At 43.8% G+C, this 25,594-nt stretch overlaps 1 protein-coding gene across 2 annotated transcripts; it reads left to right on the top strand.

Annotated features, from left to right (window-relative positions):
* The first annotated feature begins 6,178 nt into the window (after positions 1 to 6,178).
* Positions 6,179 to 25,556, top strand: osr2 (odd-skipped related transciption factor 2). 2 transcript variants are annotated; one of them, XM_062980144.1, is made up of 4 exons: positions 6,179 to 6,446; positions 16,944 to 17,666; positions 22,910 to 23,009; positions 25,068 to 25,556. In XM_062980144.1, exons 2-4 carry the CDS (start codon positions 16,984 to 16,986, stop codon positions 25,140 to 25,142), a joined length of 858 nt encoding a protein of 285 aa, XP_062836214.1. In that variant the 5' UTR covers positions 6,179 to 6,446; positions 16,944 to 16,983; the 3' UTR covers positions 25,143 to 25,556. The 2 variants fall into 2 exon arrangements, with proteins under 2 accessions (XP_062836214.1, XP_062836213.1); XM_062980143.1 differs by having other exon boundaries at positions 24,986 to 25,556.
* The last annotated feature ends 38 nt before the right edge of the window (positions 25,557 to 25,594 follow it).

Genomic DNA, 25,594 nt, shown 5'->3' with positions numbered 1-25,594 from the left:
ATATAAATAAAATTATTATTATTATTATTATTATTATTATTATTATTATTATTATTATTATTATTATTATTATTTATCCGTTTCGACATCACATTGAGCCCTGCCTCAATGCTATGGGATCATGGATGTTGTCGTTTTGCAAAGTCCTTAGCCTTCTCTGCCACAGAGTGATGTTGCCCCACCAAACTACAACTCCCAGGATACCACAGCACTGAGCCACCGAAGTCCAAGTGGTGCCAAAGCACATTCATTCTATGGAGCCGGAATCAACTTCAAGGAAGAATTCTCCCTTGACTTCAAACGATCCGAAAAGTCCTTACATTTCTAGAAAAGTGAGACACTGGAAATCATTGATTCCTGGCGCAATTTTACATTGGGTGCCTCATCTATATTTCTACTCGTTCCTTTGTTTGCAATGGCAGATACTGGAAGGGGAAAACTCCTTTGGCAGGAGCAGGGTTTTAACTCGCGGGGACAGACAGCACTCCTCGCCTTGCACTCTGTCTCCTCTCTAGTCGTAGTTTATCTGTCCTTTTCGGCACCTTTCCTTCCAAAAGTTCCTTTCATCGGGTTGTTGTATGTCTTTCGGGCTGTGTGGCCATGTTCCAGAAGCATTCTCTCCTGACGTTTCGCCCACATCTATGGCAGGCATCCTCAGAGGTTGTGAGGTATGGATAAACTAAGTCAGGAAAGGAAAGAATATACATACAACAACCCTGTGATTCTGGCCATGAAAGCCTTCGACAACACATGTTCCTTTCATCCTCTCTTTCTTACATCTTGGAATGTCATCTTCGAGGTTCAGAGAGTCGAGAGCTTCGGAGAATATCGCAAGTGTCTTCTTCTCCTCGGAAAGCAAGTGGTGTCCAACTGTAGCAATGTTTTGTGGAATGGCCAGAATCACTGGTTTGCTGTGAGTTTTCCGGGCTGTGTGGCCATGTTCCAGAAACATTCTCTCCCGACGTTTCGCCCACGTCTATTGCAGGCATCCTCAGAGGTTGTGAGGTCTGTTGGAAACTAGTCAAGTGGGGTTTAATATATCTGTGGAAAGTCCAGGGTGGGAGAAAAGAACTCTTGTCTGCTTGAGGCGGATGTGAATGTTTTAATTGGCCACCTTGATTAGCATTGAATGTCCTTTCAGCTTCAAAGCGTGACTACTTCCTGCCTAGGGGAATCCTTTGTTGGGAGGTGTTAACTAGTTCTGTTTGTTCCTCGTCTGGCATTCCCCTGTCTTCTGAGTTTTGTTCTTTATTTGTGTTGTTGTTTATTCGTTCAGTCGCTTCCGACTCTTTGTGACCTCATAGACCAGCCCACGCCAGAGCTCCCTGTCGGCCGTCGTCACCCCCAGCTCCTTCAAGGTTCTTTATTTACTTGTCCTGATTTTAGAGTTTGTTTGTTTTTTAATACGGGTAGCCAGAAAATGGAAGGAAGAAAGGCCGACCAAGGACAAGATGAATGGATGGTATCCTTGAAGTGACTGGCTTGACTTTGAAGGAACTGGGAGCAGTGACGTCCGACAGGGAGCTCTGGCGTGGACTGGTCCATGAGGTCACGAAGAGTCGGAAACGACTGAACGAATACAGAAGAAGCCAAATTTTGTCAATTTTCAAGGTTTCCTCCTTTCTGCTGTGGATTTCAATTGCGTGTGGATTTCAATGGCTTCTCTGTGAAGCCTGACATGGTGGCTGCTAGAGTGGTCCAGCATTTCTGTGTTCTCCAATAATATGCTGTGTCCAGGTTGGTTCATCAAGTGTTCTGCTATGGCTGACTTCTCTGGTTGGATTAGCCTGCAATGCCTTTCATGTTCCTTGATTCGTGTTTGGGCAATGCTGCGTTTGGTGGTCCCTATGTAGACTTGTCCACAGCTGCAGGGTATACGGTAGACTCCTGCAGTGGTGAGAGGATCCCTCTTATCCTTCGCTGATCGTGGCCTTTGTTGGATTTTCTTAGTGGGTCTGAGGATAGTTTGTAGGTTGTGTTTCTTCCTCAGCTTCCCTATGCGGTCAGTGGTTCCCTTGATTCAACTCCAAAGCTTTGTCAACAAGAAGAAAACAGCAGAGATCTGGTTGCTTTGGATGCCTCGTTGAGTCTTCCTCCGTATTGACATGTTTATTGATCTTATTTGTTTCACGCTCGAGGTTTGGATCCCACATCTGGCTGGAAGCCTTTCTTTCTTTTCCTTTCCAGCCTTCCTTTCTTTCTTTTCCTTTCCAGCCTTCCTTCCTTTTCCCCTTTCCTTCTTTCTTTTCTCTCTTCGTTTTCTCTCTACCCCTTCCTTCCTAGCTTCCTACCTTCCTTCTTTCCCTCTTTTGTGTTGTGGAAGGCTTTCATGGCCGGAATCACTGGGTTTGCTGAAAGTTTTCCGACTGTATGGCCATGTTACAGAAGCATTCTCTCCTGACGTTTCGCCTGCATCTATGGCAGGCATCCTCAGAGGTTGTGAGGTCTGTTGGAAAAAAACTAAGCAAGGAAAGTTTTATATATCTGTGGAAGGTCCACGGTGGGAGAAAGAAATCTTGTTTGCTTGAGGCAGGTGTGCATGTTTCAATTGGCTGCCTTGATTAGCATTAATTAGCCTTACAGCTTCAAAGCTTGGCTGCTTCCTGCCTGGGGGAATTCTTTGTTGGGAGGTGTTAGCTAGCCCTGATTGATTCATATCTGGAATTCCTCGGTTTTTGAGTGTTGTTCTTTATTTACTGTCCTGATTTGAGAGTTTTTTTTAAAAAAAAAATACTGGTAGACAGATTTAGTTCATTTTCATGGTTTCCTCCTTTTTGTTGAAATTGTCCACATGCTTTCCTTCTTTTCTTTCTTCTTTCTCCCCTTCTTTTCTTCCTTTTCTTTCTTCCTTCCTCAGTTCTTTTCTTTTCTCTCTCTCTCTCTCTCTTCCTTCCCTTTTTCCAACTTTCATTCTTCTCCAACTGGGTTTTGCTCACCAATCCTGAACCGGCTCTTCTCCCCTCTCCCTTCTCCCTTCGGAGAAGTCCCTTCCTTCCCTTAGACTGACGAAGATCAAGCGGGACGTGGATTAAAAATTAAAAAATCTTGCATCAAACGAAGGGAAAAGCCATCCTTCCGAACCCGGATCCCATAGCATTGAACCGGGGAGTTAAAGCGGCATTAATTCTACAGTGTAGAATTAATTCTGCACTCTGTTTCAAGCCTTCCAATAAAGTTCAAAAGGGAGTCTGCGAGGAGCCTCCACAGCTTCAAAAATGTGGTGCACCTGTCTCAGGAAGAAGCAAATAAACCCTTTCCCCCTTACAATCCCTTTTCCGCACAGGAGACATTTGTGACAATGGAGAAAATGACAACAAGAAGTATAATAATAGAAGTCGGCATAGCAAAGAAGGCACGGTTTCTCAGAAGGCTCCAATATCAGAAGGCAGAGAAGAGGGAGAAATAATAATAATAATAATAATAATAATAATAATAATAATAATAATAATAATAATAGGCTAGACAAGGCATGGGGAAACTTGGGCCCTGCAGGTGTTTTGGACTTCAACTCCCACCATTCCTGACAGCCTCAGGCCCTTTCCTTTTGCCCCTCAGCCGCTTAAGCGGCTGAGGGGCAAAAGGAAGGGGCCTGAGGCTGTCAGGAATGGTGGGAGTTGAAGTCCAAAACACCTGCAGGGCCCAAGTTTCCCCATGCCTGGGCTACACCTAAACATTAGGAAGAACTTCCTGGAAGTAAAAGCCTTTAAGTAGGTGGAATATGTTGCCTCAGAGTGAGGTGGAGCATTCTTCTTTGGAGTTTTTCTAAACAGAGGCTGGATGGCCATCTGCCGGGAGTGCTTTGATTGTGTCTTCCTGCATGCGGTTGGATTAGGTGGCATTTGGAATCCTTTTCAGCTCTGGTATCCTATCATTCTACTTGTCATTAGCCCCATCTACATTGCCATATAAGGCAGTTTCAAGGTGTCAGTTAGGTAAAGGTTTCCCCATGACATAGTCGAATTGGACTCTGAGGTGGTGCTCATCTCTAAGCGTTGTCCTTTTAATATAGATTCATATAATGTAGTTCACTGCAGCTAAACTGCACTATATGAGTCTACAGCACTGACCATATAATGCAGTTTGAAAGTCCATTCATGATATGGTCAATGTAGGCTCGTTTTAATTATAATTATAGACAAACTGCATTATATGCGTCTGTGGCCCCTTCTACACAGCTGAATAAAATCCCACATTATCTGCTTTGAGCTGGAATATATGGCAATGTAAAATCCCATTTAAGGCAGGTATTATAGGATTTTCTGCCTTGGTATTCTGGGTTATATGGCTGTGTGGAAGGGCTCATAATTGGCCAAAGAGTGCATTTGCAAAATGCAACATATGGCAATGTAGATGAGGTCGGCCACGTTTGAGACAGCCTCTTCTCCACTGCCATATAATCCAGACTATCATAGCATAAAATTCCCATTATCTGTTTTGAACTGGATTGTCTGAATCTATACTACACTGCAAAGTAAAGACTTCATGTATATATTTCAGATTTCAATATTAATGTAATATGATTTTACATAGGAGTTGTGCTACATTAGAACAGTAAAGACAAATGTCACTTAAGTAAAATAAGCATTAAATATTAAATAACCAAAAAATAAAATAAGGTGTAAACACTAAACTAATCTGGGAATCTGCTATTGCAACACATCCAATGAAGTGGTTTAAAACCAGTATAAACAAAGATTAGGACTAGTATGTTACAGTCTACTTGGAATATACGAAGCTCATTCCAGAAGCCTGTTTGAGAACTGATCCAAGAGTCCAGAAGAGCCTTGACTCCCAGTGTGGCCATCATTCCACTTTCTTTGCTAGATAAAGACCCAGTATGCTTTATTATGCCAATTGTTTGCCTGAGATAGTTGAGCAAATAGTTTTCACGGGTTTCCCGTTAAAAGCAGATAACCTGGATGCATTATACCAGTCTACATTGATGTTACAACCTTACTTTCAAACTGCATTATATTGCAGTATAGATGGGCTTTGAGATTCCTCCAGTTGCTGCAGGACTATTTATTTTATTTATGGTGTCAGAAGCAAACAGAGGGTACAGTTGTAATGTATTTAAAAAAACAAAGTTAAAACTTGTCATTATCCTAAATGTCCTTTAACCAGTAGCTGGCCCCTTGGAGTGCCTCTGTTGTTGCTATAAGAAGGTCCTTCATTATGCATGTTGCAGGGCTCAGGATGCATTGTAGTAAGTGGTCTGTGGTTTGCTCTTCTCCACACTCGCATGTTGTGGACTCCACTTTGTGGCCCCATTTCTTAAGGTTGGCTCTGCATCTTATGGTGTCAGAGCGCAGTTTGTTCAGAGCCTTCCAAGTCGCCCAGTCTTCTGTGTGCCCAGGAGGGAGTGACATACAGGTCAGAGAGCAGGTGAGCTCCTTCTGTCAGCTCCCGCTCCCCATGGGGGATGTGAGAGAAGCCTCTCACAAGGATGGTAAAACATCAAACACCCAGGGCGTCCCCTGGGCATGAGCAACGTCCTTGCAGACGGCCAATTCTCTCACACATGAAGCGACTTGCAGTTTCTCAAGTCACTCCACACACACACTCAAAGCCGTGGCTAAAGGTTCCGGGTTTTAGCCTGCCACTTTTGGACTCTCGCTTGCTGAGGGCTTAGACTGCATTGTAATAGGTGGACTCCACTTTGTGGCCCCATTTCTTAAGTTTGGCTCTGCAACTGGTGGTGCCAGGGCGCAGTCTATTCAGCGCCTTCCAAGTCGCCCAGTCTTCTGTATGCCCAGGAGGGAGTCTCTCAGTCCGTGGTTTGAGGTTCCAGATTTTAGCCTGCCTTTTGGACTCTGGCTTGCTGAGGTGTTCCTCCCAGTATGTCTTCTGTGTGCCCAGGAGGGTCTTTCAGCCATGGCTTGAAATTCCGGGTTTTAGCTTGCCACTTTTGGACTTTCGCTTGCTGAGTTGTTCCTCCTTAGATTTTAGAAAACTATTTTAATGACATAGATGGAGAGGGAGGAAGGGGAGAAAAAGGGACGCTGCGGCTTTAAAACCCGAGTTGCTATCCAAACACAATTTGTAAACAAAAGCCAGCGGGGGACGTTGTGGCCACGCCCCCTTTTGGGGGGCGGAGCCAGGGCTTGGCGGCCTGGTGAGAGAGTTTGGAGCAGGGGCGTGGCCAGAAAGTCCAGGCTGTTTAGATTCGAGAGCGGCCGGGGCTTCGGGGAGGGCCGGCGGGCGGGGACAGCGCTCCCCGGCACTTAAGCGGCTGGGATGGGGAAAGAAGCAGCGCCGAGGCGGAGAAGGAGCAGGAGAAGGAGCCCCACGTCTTTCCGCCCGCGGGTGGGTCGCGAACCCCGCCGGCTGCCTTTAACATGCCCTTAAGAGACCCCAACAGGAGACGCGCGTGGATCTAACTAATGCGACTACCTTGCTGCTGCTGCTGCTGCTGCTGGGGAGAAAGTGGCGAGAGGGCGAAGGAGGTGAGTGGGCAAAGGGTTTGGATGGGTGGTTTCAAGCGGGCATGGGAAACGTGGGGCTTCCAGGTGTTTTGGACTCCAACTCCCACCATTCCTAACAGCCTCAGGCCCCTTCCTTTTGCCCCTCAGCCGCTTAAGCGGCTGAGGGGCAAAAGGAAGGGGCCCGAGGCTGTTAGGAATGGTGGGAGTTGGAGTCCAAAATACCTAGAAGGCCCGCGTTTCCCCACGCCTGCTTTGAAGTGTTGTCAAGCCGCATTTGGATGTGTATCTGGAGTAAATCCTCTTGCCCTGCCACATGCACTATGGAGGACCTTCTTGCAGCAACACCGGAGGCACTCACTCCAAGTGGCCAGCTACTGCTCAAAGGACTTTTAGTAGAATGCCAAGTTCTTAACTTTCTGTTTCCAAATACATTACAACTGTGCTCTCTGTTCGCTTCCGAAACGATAAATAAATAGTGTAGAAGCAGTTTTCCGGTGTTTTCGGGTCTCCTGCTGCTTCCCTTGAAGCACAAACTGAGATCCATGCCTTGGACAGGAAGGAGGGACCCGCTTTGGAGGTGTATCTGGATTAGATCTTCGTGTTTCCTTTCTGCTGGAATAATAATAACAATAATAATATGTTCTTTCTCTCCCACCTTCCTTCCCTTCCTTTCGTTCCTTTCCTCCCTTCCCTTTCTTCCCTTCCCTTTCTTCCTTTCCTTCCTTTCTTCCCTTCCTTTCTTCCCTTCCCTTCTTTTCCTTCCTTCCCTTCCCATTTTTCCGTTCCTTCCTTTCTTCTCTTCCTTTCTCCCTTCCCTTCTTCCCCTTCCTTCCCTTTTCTCCCTTCCTTTCCTTCCTTCCTTTCCTTCTTTCCCTTCCTTCTCTTCCCTTCTTTTCCTTCCCTTCTTTCTTTCCTTCCTTCTTTCCTTCTTTCCTTCCCTTACTTCCTTCCTTCGTGTTGTCGTGGATTTGCTGTGAGTTTTTCGGACTGTATGGCCTGACGTTTCGCGCACATCTATGACAGGCATCCTCAGTGGTTGTGAGGTCTGTTGGAAACTAGGCAAGTGAGGTTTATATATCTGTGACATGACTCAAACAGGGTCAGCTAACACCTCCCAACAAAGGATTCCCCCAGGCACGAATCAGCCAGGCCTTGAAGCTGCAGTGCCATTCAATTGCTAATCAAGGTGATCAATTGCAACATTCACATTCGCCTCCAACAGACGAGAGTTCTTTCGCCCACCCTGGACCTCCCACAGATATATAACCCCCACTTGCATAGTTTTCCAACAGACTTCACAACCTCTGAGGATGCCTGCCATAGATGTGGGCGAAACGCCAGGAGAGGATGCTTCTGGAACATGGCCGCACAGCTCGGAAAACTCACAGCAACCCAATAATAACAACAACAACAAAACAACAACAATAATAATGTGATGATTATGATGCTGCTGATAACAGTACTGATTATAATAATCATAACAATGGTGATAACGATAATAGTAGTAATGATAATATTATATTATATTTCTTACCCACCGACCCGCTCTCTGTGAAAGAACAGAGGCAACCATATCCAGAAATACTCGAGAAGTATGGGGAGTTCTGGAGCAGAGTCAGAGGGCGTCTACACTGCGGAATGAACGCCGTTTGACACCACTTGAACTCCTCTTTCTTTTCTCAATGCTGTGGGATCCTGGGGGTTATTGCTTGCTGAGGCAGCAACTCTTTTTGCGCAGAGGACCATACAAAACTACGGCTCCCTGGGTTCCACAGCACTGAGCCTCGATGGCAGTTCAAGTGGTGTCAAACCGCATTCATTCTGCAGTGTAGATGCCCCCGAAGAGACGAAGGGGGAGGGCAAAAGGGAAAGAAGGGAGCGTGCGTCTCCGTAACATCCGTGTTCTCACTATCATTCTCCAAGGGGAAAAAATAGGATACTTTTCTGGCCTGGACCCTCGATGCTAGCTTCAGATTGACACCGAAATGCCTTGACTTGCATTCTCCCACTGGCTTCAATGGAGTTTGAGTCTGACCGTTTGCAAACGACCCCATGGATTTAATAAGGTTTTCCTTAAGCGAGGAATACTCAGAGGTTCTTCTTCTGGAATACAGTCTCTTTGAACCTGCTATTATTAGCGGCCTCCCATCCAAATAATAACCGGGGCCGGCCCTGCTTAGCTTCCAAGATCAGGCGGATCTAGTGGGCATTTAAAACCGATAAATCGATTAGAGATTAGTAATTTTATGGACAAATCTGAGGATGAAGTCGATTTTTGATTGATCCCCGAGCTCTTTCCACACAGCTGAATAAAATCCTACATTATCTGCTTTGAATTGGACTATATGGCAGTGTGGACTCAGATAACCCAGTTCAAAGCAGATATTGTGGGATTTTCTGCCTTGATATTCTGGATTATAAGGCTCCTCGAAGCACTGGACAGCTATTTGGTTGATTTAGTGCGGAATCAATACATTCATAACTCAAAAGAGACATGTTTTAGCTCCTATCGATCCCATCCCTTTACAGTGTTGTTTTACTCAGCTGTTTACAAACAACACTAAATCGATAAAACAGGATCATCTATGTAACTACATAAATATTTTTTAAATTACGAGGCTTGTGTACTTTTGAAAAAAAAAAGTAAAGTAATGAATTAATTAGATACTTTCCCTGAACGAAAAGTGAGGTCTGAAGTGAATTGGCCGATTTTACTTAAAATCCCTCTTTGTGTTTCCACGTCATTCCTTTTCATGTAAATATATGTAACTTCAGCCGAAATGCGCGCAGGATGAACATGCATCCAATTCCCTGACTACTTCTAATCCTAGAAAGGAAGAAGGCGATGATAAGGCCGGGTTAGATCTGGATCAATGTGCAAAAGGATCTTGCAGCACCTTCGAGGGAGAGAGACTACAAAATCCTTTTGTATTTTGTACCCTGTTTCCCCGAAAATAAGACAGGGTCTTATATTAATTTTTGCTCCCAAAGATGTATAACCCCATGCGTTTCCCATCAGGAGGGAAACAAAAAGCTCCCCAGTTAGGAATACAATATAAATATATGTATTCAAAGCCGAAAAAGACTTTTATGGCCACCCCAAAGCCATTTTAATAGGGAAATACAACTCTGGGGTTTTTATTTTTATTTGTTGGCAGCCGTTAGTAGGTAGGACTGTACAAGGAGGTTCGAATCTGGGCAGCGGGGTGAGCTCCCGTTTGTTAGCTTTAGCTTCCCATGCAGGGATGTGTGAGAAGCTTCCCACAGAAACATCCCGGAGTCCCCTGGGCAACGTCCTTGCAGACGGCCAATTCTCTCACACCAGAAGCGACGTGCAATTTCTCAAGTCACTCCTGACACGAAAAATATAATATACAACACTGGCCGGCACACATTTTGGTGACTCAAACGTTGGGCATGTTTCTGGGCCTATTTGACCTGCTGATTCCAAAATAATGGCGCCACTTTCCCCTTGTCAACTCTAGTTTTTGAGATACATATATGCCATAATCCAGTCGCTAAAGGAAAAACATGATAACGATATCTAAGAAACTAGAGCTGATGCGGTGTAGTCTATCTAAGCAATTTTCTGAATCAGGCCCCAAAGAACACCAGGAACAGGCCTGAAAAGGAAAACACTAAGAAATGGTTATTTTTGTTGGGCTGTGAAATAAACCCAGACTCTGGAGCTCAGCTGGACTATAGAAACCCATTGGGTGACCTTGGGAAAGTCACACTTTCTCGGCCTCAGAGGAAGGTAAAGGCTCTGAATAAACATTGCCATAAAAATCGGGTTTTTTCCTTCTTGAAGCGTCCAATGCCTTCGCTTCTGGTCGGAGCTCTGTTGGTAAATTACTTCGCTCCGTTTTAACGAACTCCTCTTTCGCCCAAAGCGCAATCTTGCCTTTTTTGTTTTGTTTTGTTTACACGGAACTAAAGTCCAGCCCGGTTCAAAAGACCTCCTTGGCAATGTTAAAAGAGCGCCTAGGAATGTCGCCAAAATATGTCCTTTGAGACCATTAAAATACGCACAATTTCCCTTCCTTTTGTGACACAGGGTTAGGAGGTCAGGTTCAAACATTCTCTCACACCAGAAGCGACTTGCAGCCTCTCACGAAAAGACACGAAAAGAAAAAGTTTCAAAAAGGATTGAAAGCTAAAATAGACCGGCGAAGTGATCTCTTTGAATCCTTAAAGGTGAGGAAGTCCCTTCAATCCAATATCCAAGGCACAATTGGAAGCCGAAAGGCTCCGTATCATAAGGTGTGAATGGGTTTCCGCGCCGAATGTGAGCTTGGCCTGTTTCTTTGGAGATCCGGGAGGTGCAAGGAGTGAAAGTAAAACCGAGGAGGCAAAAGTGAGGCGCCTCCTGGGTCCGCAACGGAGCGAAAAAGATCCCTTCCTGGCCCTTGAGCGCCTTTAGGCAGAGACCGGGGGCTTTTAAACCCACATGTTTGAGGCTGTGCCTGTTTCCAATCTCACAGGGAGGGTGTCCACGTTTTTGGAGAACACATGGGTTTTCCTCCCTTTTGACAGATTGCATGCGAGCGCCAGGCTGGATCTATGCTGCCGCTTCACGCCGTGTAAACCGCATTATCTGGTCAGTGTAGATCCCATTCAGCACATTCTATGGTAGTGTGGATCCAGACAGAGTTCGAGAAACAATGCGGGCAGAAAACATAATACATAGATCAAATAATTACACTTTCTGTAGCCTCCTCCACCAACTACAGCCCCCAGGAGCGCATAGCCTTGAGCCAGGGCAGCTACAGTGGGGTCAAATTACATTCATTCTACAGTTTAGATGCCATGTTTTGCGTGTTGTCAATACTTATTTATTTGAGTGGAAGGATGAGTTGTGGGAAAGTTGAAATAGAGATGGAGTTTGTAGTTTCGGTTGAATGGGTAGAGCGAAACCCTCCGAAGCTCACACGCCTCTCCTGGGCTCACTCCCTGCATATTAGGCATGGGCATAATAATAATAATAATAATAATAATAATAATAATAATAATAATAATAATACGAAAATATATCACATAGTTCTAAACACTTGGGAAGTGTTCGACTTGTGATTTTGTGATACGAAATCCAGCATATATATCTCGTTTCGTGTCATACTGTGTCTTTGTGTCAATAATAATAATAATAATAATAATAATAATAATCTGCACGCATTATCCCCAGATGCATCACCTAGTCCTAGACACTTGGGAAGTGTCTGACTTGTGATCCAATCAATACAAAAGCTAGCATAGTGATATTTGCTGTGTACTAATCTTGTTGTGTATCTAATAATAATAATAATAATAATAATAATAATAATAATAATAATAATATGGGCCAACACACCTTTGGGTGCCTCAAATGTTAGACCTGTTTCTGGTTATGTTTGCTGTGCTGGTTCCAAAAAATGCACCCATTTTCCCTTTCTAGCTCTAATTTTCGAAATATAGAACATGTGTCATAATACCAGTCCCATCGAAAGCCTTGATAACCAATATCTAAGATCCTTGAAGTATGCAGCCCTCCTCCCCAAATAATCCCAGGAACAGGCCTAAAAACCCAGACACCAAGAAAAAATGTTTTTTGGTTGAGCTGTGAAATAATAATGAGACAAAACACATTTTGGTGCCTCAAATATTAGACCTGTTTCTAGTTATGTTTAACCTGCTGATTCCAAACATTGCGCCCCTTTTCCCCCTACTAGCTCTAGTTTTCGAGATATAGAACACGTGTTACAATACCAGTCCCATCGAAAGACATGATAGCATCAGCTCTGTTTTTTTTTAGATATTGGTTTTCTATCCAAATGCAATTTTCTGAATCAGCTCCCCTCCTCCAAATAATCCCTGGAACAGGCCTAAAAACAAGACACCAAGAAAAATGTTTCTCGGATGAGCTGTGAAATAACAATAATAATATGGGCCAACACACCTTTTGGTGCCACAAATGTTAGACCTGTTTCTGGTTACGTTTGGCCTGCTGATTCCAAAAATTGCACCCATTTTTCCCTACTAGCTCTAGTTTTCGAGATACAAAACATACCAGCGGCATCGAAAGCCATAATAAGCAATATCTAAGAAACTAGAGTTTATGCAATCTATCCAAATGCAATTTTCTGAATCAGCCCTTAAATAATCCCAAGAACAGGCCTAAAACCATGACACCAAGCAAAGCATGGGGTAATAATAACAATAATAACAATAATCTGCATCATCCGTTGTAATTTTGTGATACGAAATTCAGCATATCTATCTTGTTTGCTGTGTCATAAAATAATAATAATAATAATAATAATAATAATAATAATAATAATAATAATAATAATAATAATAATAATAATATGGGCCAACACACCTTATAGTGTCTCAAATGTTAGATCTGTTTCTAGTTATGTTTGGCCTGCTGATTCCAAAAATTACACCCATTTTCCCCTACTAGCTCTAGTTTTCGAAATACAGAACATGTATCAGTCCCATTGAAAACCATGATAACCTAACCAACATCTAGACATAATGTCAGGGGAAAATCTTTACCTTTACTAGAGCTTATGTACTCTATCGATACAATTTTCTGAATCAGCGCACCAAATAATTCAGGAACAGACTTAAAAACAACAAAAATATTTTTGGTTGGGTTGTGAGATAATAATAATAATAATAATAATAATAATAATAATAATAATAATAATAATAATAATAATAATAACAATAATAATAATTAGATGCCCAATTTTTTCACAGAGCCAAAGTAAGGCGGCTAAGTCAAACCAAATCCCTTTCCAAAGAGAAGTAAAACAACAAGATGTTTCCACCTCTCGTCTTCTTCCTTTCAAAGGCTGACACTGAGGCCTGGAGTTTGTTTACATGCGCATCTGGACCCTTGCCTTCCTTTCTGAGTTGATTTATTTCTCGAAAGGGAAAGATGCGGGCTTGAAACGATTTAGGGGCAAGTAGCAGAGCCCTCCTCTCCCTTCCCAACTTGTTTACTCCGGCAATTCCTAAGGGAAACTTGGGCCCTCCAGGTGTTTTGGACTCCAACTCCCACCATTCCTAACAGCCTCAGGCCCCTTCCTTAAGCGGCTGAGGGGCAAAAGGAAGGGGCCTGAGGCGGTTAGGAATGGTGGGAGTTGGAGTCCAAAACACCAGAAATGAAGCCACGAAAGAGGCCAAAGAAGGGAGGGAGGCTCGGATCCAACCCTGTAAAGCAAGAGGCCGAAATTGGGAGGCATTGCCGCCTTATTTTCCCCTTGCTTGGAATGAGAAAACGAGATACTTCCAGGCCCAGAGACGGTACTTAAAATACAACACAACCGACCGAGCTAATCCGTAAATCATCATGTAAATTGACACAAATTTCAACAGTTTTCAGTCCCCGGCTCCATTCCTACTTGCTAATGTAGTGCATCGGGTTGGACGCCTGTTTAGGAGAAGAGACTTGGGTTTGGGATGGTAACTGAGTGGAGATGTTCATGTAAACACCCGAACTTCGAATCCCTGCCGCAAAAAGCCCGGTTCAGGCGTAATTCCTTGAGTGTCCCGATTCGAACTCGGGGTAAGGCTTTGGTTTAGTTTTCTTGGGAAAGACGAGAAGCTTGGAAAGTAACTAAAGTTCAATGGGAGAGAAAGAAAGGGCCCTTCCACACAGCCCTATATCCCAGAATACCAAGTCAGAAAATCCTTATCTCAATGTGGACCCATATAACCCAGTTCAAAGCAGATATTGTTGGATTTTCTGCCTTGATATTCTGGGATATAGGGCTGTGTGGAAGGGCCCAAAGAAAGATCTCCCTCGAGACTCTGGTTTCGCCGTTTTGGGAGGGAAATCGCCGCCCTTTTCCTTCCTGAATTTTCCCAAATGGCACATCGAAGCCCACGCATCCACACCAGAACAATAACGCGGTTTGGCACCCCTTGAATTGCCGGGGATCAACGCTAGGGAATTGCGGCATTTATTTTAGGAAACCTTCAGCCTTTTGGGTGGTCGAAGGCTTTCATCTGGGAATCACTGGGTTGCTGTGAGTTTTCCGGGCTGTATGAACATGTTCCAGAAGCATTCTCTCCTGACGTATGACAGGCATCCTCAGAGGTTGTGAGGTCTGTTGGAAACTAAGCAACTATATCTCTGTGGAAGGTCCAGGGTGGGAGAAAGAACTCCTGTCAGTTGGAGGCAGGTGTGAGTGTTTCAATTAATCACCTTGATTATCATTGAAAAGCCTGGTTGCTTCCAGACTGGGGGAATCCTTTGTTGGGACGTGTTAGTTGGCCTTGATTGATTCATGTCTGGAATTCCACTGTCTTCTGAGTGTTTTTTTTATTTACTGTCCTGATTTTAGAGTTTTTAAATACCGGTAGTCAGATTTCGTTCATTTTCATGGTTTCCTTCTTTCTGTTGAAATTGTCCATATGTTTCTGGATTTCAATGGCTTCTCTGTGTAGTCTGACATGGTGGCTGTTAGAGTGGTCCAGCATTTCTGTGTTCCCAAATAACATGCTGTGTCCAGGTTGGTTCATCAAGTGCTCTGCCATGACTACTATATTAATAAAAAAAACCAGGACAGTAAATAAAGAACAACACTCTGAAAACAGGGGAATTTCAGACAAGAAACAATCAGGGCCGGCCAGCTAACACCTCCCAACAAAGGATCATCCAGGCAGGAATTAGCCAGGCTTTGAAACTGCAAGGCCATTCAATGCTATTCAAGGTGGCTAATTGCAAAATTAACACTGGGTTCCAACAGACAAGAGTTCTTTCTCCCACCCTGGACCTTCCACAGATATATAAACCACACTTGGTTAGTTTCCAACAGACCTCACAACCTCTGAGGATGCCTGCCATAGACGTGGGCGAAACGTCAGGAGAGAATGCTTCTGGAACGTGGCCATACTGTCGGAAAACTCACAGCAACCCAATAATAATAATGGTGATGATTATTAGTATTATGATGCTGATAACAGTGCTGATTATAATAATCATAACAATGGTGATAATGATAATAGTAACAATAATGGTGATAATATTCTATATTATTCCTTACCCACCGACCCTCTCTCTGGGAAAGGACAGAGGCAATACTATCGAGGAATACGGGGAGTTCTGGAGCAGACATGCCTAGTTTCCAACAGACCTCACAACCTCGGAGGATGCCTGCCATAGATGTGAGCGAACTGTCAGGAGAGAATGCTTCTGGAATATGGTCATACAAGCCCGGAAAACTCACAGCAAACCCAGTGATTCCGGCAATGAAAGTCTTTTACAACACGAAAGAAGGAAGGGAAGGGAAAGGGGAAGGGAAAGAAAGGAAGGTGGGAGAGCTTCAGCCTTTTCTCCCTGGCTCACTAATAATAATAATAATAATAATAATAATAATAATAATAATAATAATTATTATTATTATTATTATTATTATTATTATTATTATTATATCCCGCTCCCATCTCCCCAGAGGGGACTCGGGGCGGCTCACATGGGGACAAGCCCAGTTTCAACATACAATAAAATATAGCATAATTAAACCAATGTAAAACAGGTACATTGGTTTAATGTACCTGTTTATGGAGTCCCGGTGGCGAAGTGTGTTAAAGCACTGAGCTGCGGAACTTGCAGACCGAAAGGTCCCAGGTTCAAACCCCGGGAGCGGAATGAGCGCCCGCTGTTAGCTCCAGCTCCTGCCAACCTAGCAGTTCGAAAACATGCCAGTGTGAGTAGATCAATAGGTACCACTCCGGCGGGAAGGTAATGGCACTCCATGTAGTCATGCCGGCCACATGACCTTGAAGGTCTCTACGGACAATGCCTATGAGCACCAACCCCGAGTCAGACATGACTGGACTTAATATCAGGGGAAACCATTACCTTTTAAAACAGGTAAAATAGTATAAACATACAAATTAGCATAAAAATCAACATTAAAACATTAGAACATTAGAGTCTGAACATAATATACAGTCTGTAAGATAAAAGCGTTGAGCCAGGGCGGTTCAAGGGATACCAAACTGCGTTAATTCTACAGTGTGGATGAGGTGTTGGCCAACTTGGGCCCTCCGGCTGTTAGGAATGGTGGGAGTTGAAGTCCAAAACATCTGGAGGGCCCAAGTTGGCCTGTGCCTGGTGTAGATCATAGAATCATAGAATAGTAGAGTTGGAAGAGACCTCATGGGCCAACCCCATTCTGCCAAGTAGCAGGAAATCGCATTCAAAGCACCCCGACAGATGGCCATCCAGCATCTGCTTAAAAGCCTCCAAAGAAGGAGCCTCCACCACAGTCCAGGGCAGAGAGTTCCACTGCTGAACAGCTCTCACAGTGAGGAAGTTCTTCCTGATGTTCAGGTGGAATCTCCTTTCCTTGTAGTTTGAAGCCATTGTTCCGTGTCCTGGTCTGCAAGGCAGCAGAAAACAAGCTTGCTCCCTCCTCCCTATGACTTCTCACATATTTGTACATGTCTCCTCTCAGCCTTGCTCCACAACGCCTGCCTTTGCTGCCTCTAACGGTGCCTGTGTGTTTCCCTTGCCTTCAGGCTGTTCTCCCGCGTGGCGTGGGTCCCGTCGTGGTGGGCCATGGGCAGCAAGGCCCTTCCTGCGCCGGTGCCCTTGCACCCCTCGCTGCAGCTGAGCAACTACTCCTTCCTGCAGGCGGTGAACACCTTCCCGGCGGAGCACCTGCAGCAGGGCCTCTACGGGCTCCGCGCCGTCCACGCCATGCAGGTCAACCACTGGACGCTGGGCTGTTACGCCGCCGCCATGGCCTCCTCCTCCGCCGCCTCCTCCTCCCCGGGGGACCCCTCGGGCCTGCCCTTCCCGGCGGGGCTGCCCTTCGCCGCCCACCTCTTGCACCCCAAGCAGGCGCTCTCCCTCTCCCTGCGCAAGGAGCGGCGGCCGCGCTTTGACTTCGCCAACCTGGCCGCCGCCGCCACCCAGGAGGACCCGCCCGAGGCCCACCCGCCCCTCTCCTCGCTCGCCGGCCTCGGGGGAAAGCTCTGCGGGGGGCCGGAGCTGCACGTCCCGCAGCCTCACCCGCAGCAGCACCCCCGGAAAGGGCCCTCGTCCTCCTCGACGTCGGCGCCCCGCGGGAGGCTGCCGTCCAAGACCAAGAAGGAGTTCATCTGCAAGTTCTGCGGGAGGCACTTCACCAAGTCCTACAACCTGCTCATCCACGAGCGCACCCACACCGACGAGCGGCCCTACACCTGCGACATCTGCCACAAGGCCTTCCGGAGGCAGGACCACCTCCGCGACCACAGGTCAGAGAAGCAGGGAAGCAGAGGATACAACAGGCTTGGCCAAGCTCGGGCCCTCCAGGTGTTTTGGACTGCAACTCCCACCATTCCTAACAGCCTCAGGCCCCTTCCTTTTGCCCCTCGGCCGCTTAAGCGGCCGAGGGGCAAAAGGAAAGGGCCTGAGGCTGTTAGGAATGGTGGGAGTTGCAGTCCAAAACACCTGGAGGGCCCAAGCTTGCCTAGTCCTAGAATATAATCTCATTATTATTATTTACTTACTTTTCTCCCACAACTAGGACTCAAAGGTTAAGTTTTTCCCCTGACACTAAGTCTAGTCATCTAGGACTCTGGGGGTTGGCGCTTATCTCCATTTCTAAGCCAATGCACTGTTACCTTCCCGCAGGACTGGTACCCATTGATCTGCTCACATTTGTATGTTTTCGAACTGCTAGGTTGATAGAAGCTGGGGCTAACAGCGGGAGATCACCTCGTTCCCCGGATTCGAACCGCAGACCTTTCAGTCAGCAAGTTTAGCAGCTCAGCAGTTTAACCCACTGCACCACCAAGGGGCTCCCATAAATAAATAAGCGTAAAAACACATACAGTAGAGTCTCACTTGTCCAACATAAATGGGCCGGCAGAACATTGGATAAGCGAATATGTTGGATAATAAGGAGAGATTAAGGAGGAGCCTATTAAACATCAAATTAGGTTATGATTTTACAAATTAAGCACCAAAACATCATTTTTATACAACAAATCTGGCAGAAAAAGTAGTTCAGTACACAGTAATGCTACGTAGTAATTACTGTATTTACGAATTTCGCACCAAAATATCATGATATATTGAAAACATTGACTACAAAAATGCGTTGGATAATCCAGAAAGTTGGATAAGCGAGTGTTGGATAAGTGAGACTCTATTGTATATCAATGCCAATTTAAAAACTCTACATCTCGGACCACTGATATTATCCTAACATTTAAACATAAATTGAACAATTCAGAGCACCATAACTCTGACAATAAGAGCCTTGAGGCCTTATCTGACCAAAGTGATTAGTCTTGTATGTTATCAGGGAAGGCCTGCTTCCATAAAAAGGTCTTTACTTGGGAGGAAAAGGCTAGTAGTGAGGAGGTTGAGTGGATCTCTTTGGGGAGGGAGTTCCAGAGCCGGTGGGGCCACCACCGAAAAGGCTGTCTCCCTCCTTCCCACCAAACGTGGGCTGATAGGAGGAGATAATAAACTTAATAATAATAATAATCTGACCTTAAAAGACAAAGTATGGATTGGTGATGTCACAATCCCAGGTGGCGGCAGGATTGAGAAGAAACAACTGGAAAAGCTGACACGATATAAGTATTTAAAGATTGAACTGCAAAGACTCTGGAACAAGCCAGTCAGGGTGGTCCCAGTGGTGATCGGCACACTGGGTGCGGTGCCTAAAGACCTTGGCCTGCACTTAAACACAATCGGCACTGACAAAATTACCACCTGCCAGCTGCAGAAAGCCACCTTACTGGGATCTGCTCGCATTATTCACCGATACCTCACACAGTCCTAGACACTTGGGAAGTGTCCGATGTGTGATGCAATTCAACAGCCAGCAGTGTGTCTGCTGTGGACTCATCTTGTTGTGTTTCAAATAATAATAATAATAATAATAATAATAATAATAATAATAATGTTTATTTATACTCCGCCCTATCTCCCAGAGGGACTTAGGGCAAATTCCAAACACAAAAGGCAAACATTCAATGCCCGGATGCAACATCAATACACCCATAATAACAAAAATTGATAGCCCAACACATAAAAACAAATTAAATTAAAAATGTAACCTGTTATATCAGACATTAAACAAAACATCAAACATTGAACAGAAGCATTCCCAGTTCCTTGGGGGCAAATTGATTGATCATTACTCAAGATGTCTATTGAGCTGGTGGGGTGAACAGGGCACGGATATGGATGGGAGCTATTAATCAAAGGTATAATGGTAATATTACCATCTAGATGTGGTCTCTTAAAGAGGTCTCTCAAATAGGAATCTGCAATCTGAAGCCTTGCCTTAGAGCGGCAGGAAACAGGCTTGCCCCCCTGCTCACTGTGACACCCTTTAACATATTTAATCTTGGCTGTCATGTCCCCTTCTCTCAGCCGTCTTCTCTCCAAGCTAAACATACCCAGCTCCCTTAGCCGCTTCTCCTCAGGTTTGGCTTCCAAATCTTTTGATTATTTTGGCCTGGAATTGTGTTGCTCAGAACAGGGCACAGTATTCCAGGTGAGGTTTGTCCTCGAAAAGAAACTCAGAGGGGTCCATACATATTATAGAATTAATGCACAGTGAAATCATGGGAGTTTTACAAGGTCTTTAGCCTTCTCTGCCTAAGGAGTGCTGGGACCTGAAACAAACTATAAACCCCAGCTTTCCATAGCATTGAGTCACTGCAATCAAAGCGGTGTCAACATGCATTATTATTAATTATTATTATGTATTTATTTATTTTTCTCCCATGGGTGGGACTCAAAGCAGCGAACAAGTGGTTAGATGACAACAATTACATAATACAAGAACACAACATCTTCCCAACCCCGCCAAGTAAACAATAAATAACACATTACCTCCTGGAGACATTATATGAACCATATAAAATAAGCATAATAAATTAACATTTAACATTATCATTAAAAATCCATGGGCCTCAGGCCACTGAGGCCACATTAATAATGATAATAACACCCTGCTTTTGTCTCTTAAACAATACTTAAATATAATTTAGAACCTATAGATATTATAATATAATTAAACATAGTATAATTAAAACAAATAATTTAAATCATCTAAAAATATTAAATGTAAAAATGATTAAAACACTACATAGCACCTCTTTGCCTCACTCTTAAAACTTTCTTCTTTAAATGTCTGACCGAATAGGAAGGTTTTATCCTCCCTGGGAAGGGAGTTCCAGAGTCCAGGGGGCATTAATTCAATAGTATAAATGTACCCAAGGCCCTAAATAGAGCTGGGAAAGGTGGCCTCTTTTTCAAGGCCATTTCCCCAGGCCTCCTAGTTTGCTTGTGGCCACTATGCTGGTCAAGGAATTTTGGCTTTGCAGTTCTCAATAAATAAGTCCAACAATTTTGTGGTTCAGTGGTTCAGAGATCTCCCTGAAGTTTCCTCCTCTACCTGTCCCTTCTCTCCATCCCTGAGTGCAATAAGGACAAATAATTCACCCTACTTTGGCCTACTTTTCATTGTAAGGAAAGCCCTTAAAGCCCCACTGTAGGGAGGGCACTTAAAGCCACAATGTTTGGTAGCAACTTGAAGTGTAATTTAAGAGAGGAAGTCAGAGCATAATAATAATAATAATAATAATAATAATAATAATAATAATAATAATAATAATAATATCCTCACTATTGATAGAGCTGAGCCCCAGGAAAAGGCAAATGAACCTCTCCATGATAGGTCTCTTATAGGGTCAGGAATAGTTTGAGGAGCACACAGGAACAGCAATGATCAATGGAATTGAGTTTATTTCTAAAAGAGTGTAAAGTTTAAATTGTTGTTGTTGTTTGTGGTTTCATTTGAACGGCAGAAATGCCACTGGTCAGAAGGCAGGCTGTCTAGCTTTGACACCTTTTCCATTACAGTAGGTCCACATGAAAGACAGGGAGGGATTTGTCTCTGGACAGTGTCAAGTACTCTTTTTTGGACTGTGTTGCCTTAGATTAAATTTTTTTCTGAACTGCAGTGCAGACTTACAAGAGCTTTACAGGTGCTTCTTTGGACCACTCTTAGAAATTGTCTGTGCTTTCCTTTTTTAGCCTAGGTATAACTTTATAAGTACCCTGGTGATGGTAGGCTTTTCTTTTCCCCTGCACTGGAAATCTGTTTGCTCTGTGCCTTAAAGTCTTATAGCCACCTGTCACAGGGTTTTCTTGGCCAAGATTTATTCAGAGAGGGTTTTCCATTGCCTTCATTTTAGGCTGAGAGAAATATGCCTTCCCCACGGTCCATTCAGTGAATTTTCCAAGCTGAGCAGAGATTGAACCCTGGACTCCCAAAGTTTTAGTCCAAGTAATCAAACTACTGCAGTACACTGACTCTTCTTATCTGCATGTCTTTCTTATCTTTCTCTGGAAATCTACTTGCTAGAAATCTAGTTAGGAAACAGCAGATAACATCAGCAAATTTGTAACTTGGCAATTGTGGCTCAAAATGGAAAGAGGTGGGAGCAGGGAGAAAAGAAGCCATGACCCCTGAAAATAATATTTCCTCATGCTTATAACATGGTTGTGCACACCAGGAGATATTTACGGTACTTTTTGTTTACATATTTGTACATACCCTGTTTCCCCTAAAATAAGACATCCCCAGAAAATAAGACCTAGTATAGGTTTTGCTAAATTGCTAAATATAAGGCCTCCCCCGAAAGTAAGACCTAGCAAAGTTATTATTTGGAAGCATGCCCGTTGAACAGAACATCAGAGCATGCAGGATCGGTAAATGTACGTACCATAAAGTGTTGTACATGGAAATATTGGTAGTAACAAGAAATTCTTGATAGGATTCAGTATGTCTGGTTATGCTGGTTTATAATGACAACTACTGTACAGTATATAATAAATGTTCATTTGTTTGTTCAACAATAAATGTGAATTCTTCTTCATGGAAAAATAAGACATCTCCTGAAAATAAGACCTAGAGCAAAAATTAATATAAGACACTGTCTTATTTTCGGGGAAACACGGTATAACCCCCCTCTCTTTCTTTCTCACTTGAGGAGCGTCCAAACATTATCTGGTCTCTTCTCTTCCCATCAAAGTGTGTGTGTGCCCAATCCTGCGGAATTTATTCAGTTAATAGCAAAATTCCGACTGACATTAACTAGGCCAGGGATCAGTTATATGCATATATATAATTGAAGTGAGTTCCACTGTATTGAGTTTTGATTATTGCCATAGGGTTGTAAACTTGTAAACAAGTCTGCATATTTTAACTGTGAAGTAAGTTCCACTCTGTGAAGTGAATCTTACTTTCCCAGCAATGTGTGTTTAGTATTTGATATCTGAGAAGGGCAATGAAACACAGAGAAGAATTACTGTCAAGTGTTTGAAAAGTACAGGAAGAAAAAGAGGGTGGTGGCTTAGAATAATATTGTTTTCAGAGACTTGAACTATGGGAGAGGCAGCTGGTTGTTGTGCCTTTTTGCTGCTTCTACAGAGAGACTGATTCCAAACTGCTTCTGTTGGCTTCCAGGTATATCCATTCCAAAGAGAAACCATTCAAATGTCAGGAATGTGGGAAAGGATTTTGCCAATCCAGGACTCTAGCAGTTCATAAAACTTTACACATGCAGGTAAGATTAGATCCTATCACTTGCAACCACTTACTTTGGTCTTATTCCTTTTCTAATTGGTCAATTGTTAAAATTAGTTGGATAAATAAAGGATAACAACCTATGTTCAAGGTGTGGTTATTTGTCATTAAATCTGAAGACATTTTTCTTTCAGTTGTCCAGCATTTTTTATTACATATTTCTGCCATATATATCAACTAATAATTATGCAGAGTATTTAAAATTACAATCCTGTAAATAGTTACTTGTGAGTAAATACCCTTGAAAGCAGTAGAATTTACTTTGGAGAAAATGCACATCAAGTCAAGTTGTGTTGGTGCATTTAAGCCTTGCATGTCCCATAGCTGGAAAAAAGATTTCTTGAGAAGTTTGGCACGTTTGAAGCAGCCTACAAGTGACTACATGATATGTACAGGCTTTCTGAAAAGCTTAGGTTTAAAAGTCTGGCTTTGTGGAAAGCTTTTTGCTGATAGAGATGAAACAAGTATCCCTAGGAAGCTGGGCAGATTAGCAAGAGACATTTTTCTGTAGATCCCAGAGATGGGGAAATGTGATGAAGTGAGAAGGACTGACCTTGACAGGCAGGAAGATATATCCATGGAGTTAAGTCTGTAATCTTAAGCATACTTACTAGGGAGTATATCCTAGGGAATTTGGTTGGACTGACATCCGACTAAACATCCATACAATCCGCCTATAAAGTATCCTAACCCAGATAATGTGACCTGCACCTGGATCTTAAATGCATTTGCTGAGCTCAGTAAAATAAGGCTGCAATTCTAAGGTTAGTTAAAGAGATAAGTGACTGGCAAAAGATCACCCAGTAAACATGCCAAATGAGAAAGGATTTCAGTCCAGGTCACAGTGCTACAATCACAATTTATGATGGCCACATCTGGATAGGACTTACTTCCAAGGAAACAGGCATGATTGGGCCGCATATGTGCTGGGATACTCATCCAGGATTTACTATCTGCAATTCTGTATTCATTTACTAGGGAGTAAATCCTTCTCAAGTCCCTAGGACTTGTTTAAGGGTCAACTTCCCCTAGTAGATAAATGGGTATGCAGCCTGACCCCATGTGTTTCAGAAGTAAAACAACATTCTGAAAGCAACAGTCTTGCTGCAATTGAGAAACAATTCATTTTCAGGAAAGAAGAGTTTTATTGATTTACACAGAAGTTAGTTCTCAGTTCATGCTTAGGGTTGTGTTGGTTTATTCGCTATACACTGTTGTAGTGTTCTTCTTGTTCAATGTGGTGAGGCCAGAAGTAGGGAGGGAGAATAATGGGTACCTTTTGAAAAGTCAATAATGCATTATTTATTTATATAATGTCATCCAGTTTACATGGCACTTTACTATAAAACAAACCAAAATAGTGTGTCCTGGCAGAAGTTTAAAGGCTTCTACTGGCTGGGTTGCTGTGAGTTTTCTGGGCTGTATGGCCATGTTTCAGAAGCATTCTCTCCTGACATTTCGCCCACATCTATGACAGGCATCCTCAGAGGTGGTGAGGTATATTGGAAACTAGGCAAGTGGAGTTTATATATCTGTGGAAGGTCCAGGGTGGGAGAAAGAACTCTTGTCTATTGGAAGCAGGTGTGAATGTTGCAATTAATCATCTTTATTAACACTGAAAAGCCTTACAGTTTCAAGGCCTGACTGATTCCTGCCTGGAGGAATCCTTTGTTGGGAAAACTCACAGCAACCCAATGATTCCGGCCATGAAAGCCTTCGACAACACATCTTCTACTGGCTGTTAGGAATTGTGGGAGCTGAAGTCCAAAACATCTGGAGGGCCAAAGTTTGCCCATGTCTAGTCTAAAATAAGTGTGTGTGCACATACACACACACAAGAGAGAGGGAAGGGGGAACAAGTCACAAAGCTATACAATACAATTGCAAAGTAATAAATAGTATATCCAGGTAGTTTGTAAAAGGGTTTAATCCTTTGCTTGCTTCAAATCTGAACAGGAATCTCCACACAAATGCCCCACATGTGGAAGAACCTTTAATCAAAGAAGTAACCTGAAAACTCACCTTCTCACCCATACAGACATCAAGCCCTACAACTGTGAGCAGTGCGGCAAAGTGTTCAGGCGAAACTGTGATCTGCGGAGGCACAGTCTAACCCACACCCCACGCCAGGACTTCTAGAACAGCCAAGGACCTCTGCAGGGAGCTCTCTCTGGCTCCAGGACTTGGACTGTGGGGAAATCTGGGCGCTTTTGGGCCAATGTGTGCCAGGGGCCCAGCCCTCTCTGCCCTCCTGGCTCCAGCCAAGGCCTCCTCAAGGAGATGGAGGGGCAGAGGAAGGAACAAGGGTCCCAGGCCTCCTCCGAGCAAGGGAGGGAAGACGGGCAGCCGATTCCTTGTAGATAATAAGAGTGCGGCTCATTTTCGAGCTTTGTACAGAAGAAACTGTGGTATCATGTGCTTGCTTCCTCTTGTCTTACCAAATGCACATTGGTAAAAGGAAACAGACCTGGGAGTTAAAGTATTGTTTGTCAAAATGTATTTCAAAATAAACGTTTCTCCCCATCCACCCCAACATCTCTCATATTTGGCTCATGCAGCTCATGT

This window comes from Anolis carolinensis, chromosome 4 (assembly GCF_035594765.1).
Source record: "Anolis carolinensis isolate JA03-04 chromosome 4, rAnoCar3.1.pri, whole genome shotgun sequence".
Classification (NCBI taxonomy): domain Eukaryota; kingdom Metazoa; phylum Chordata; class Lepidosauria; order Squamata; family Dactyloidae; genus Anolis; species Anolis carolinensis.
This window is presented reverse-complemented; position numbering and strand designations above follow the sequence as displayed.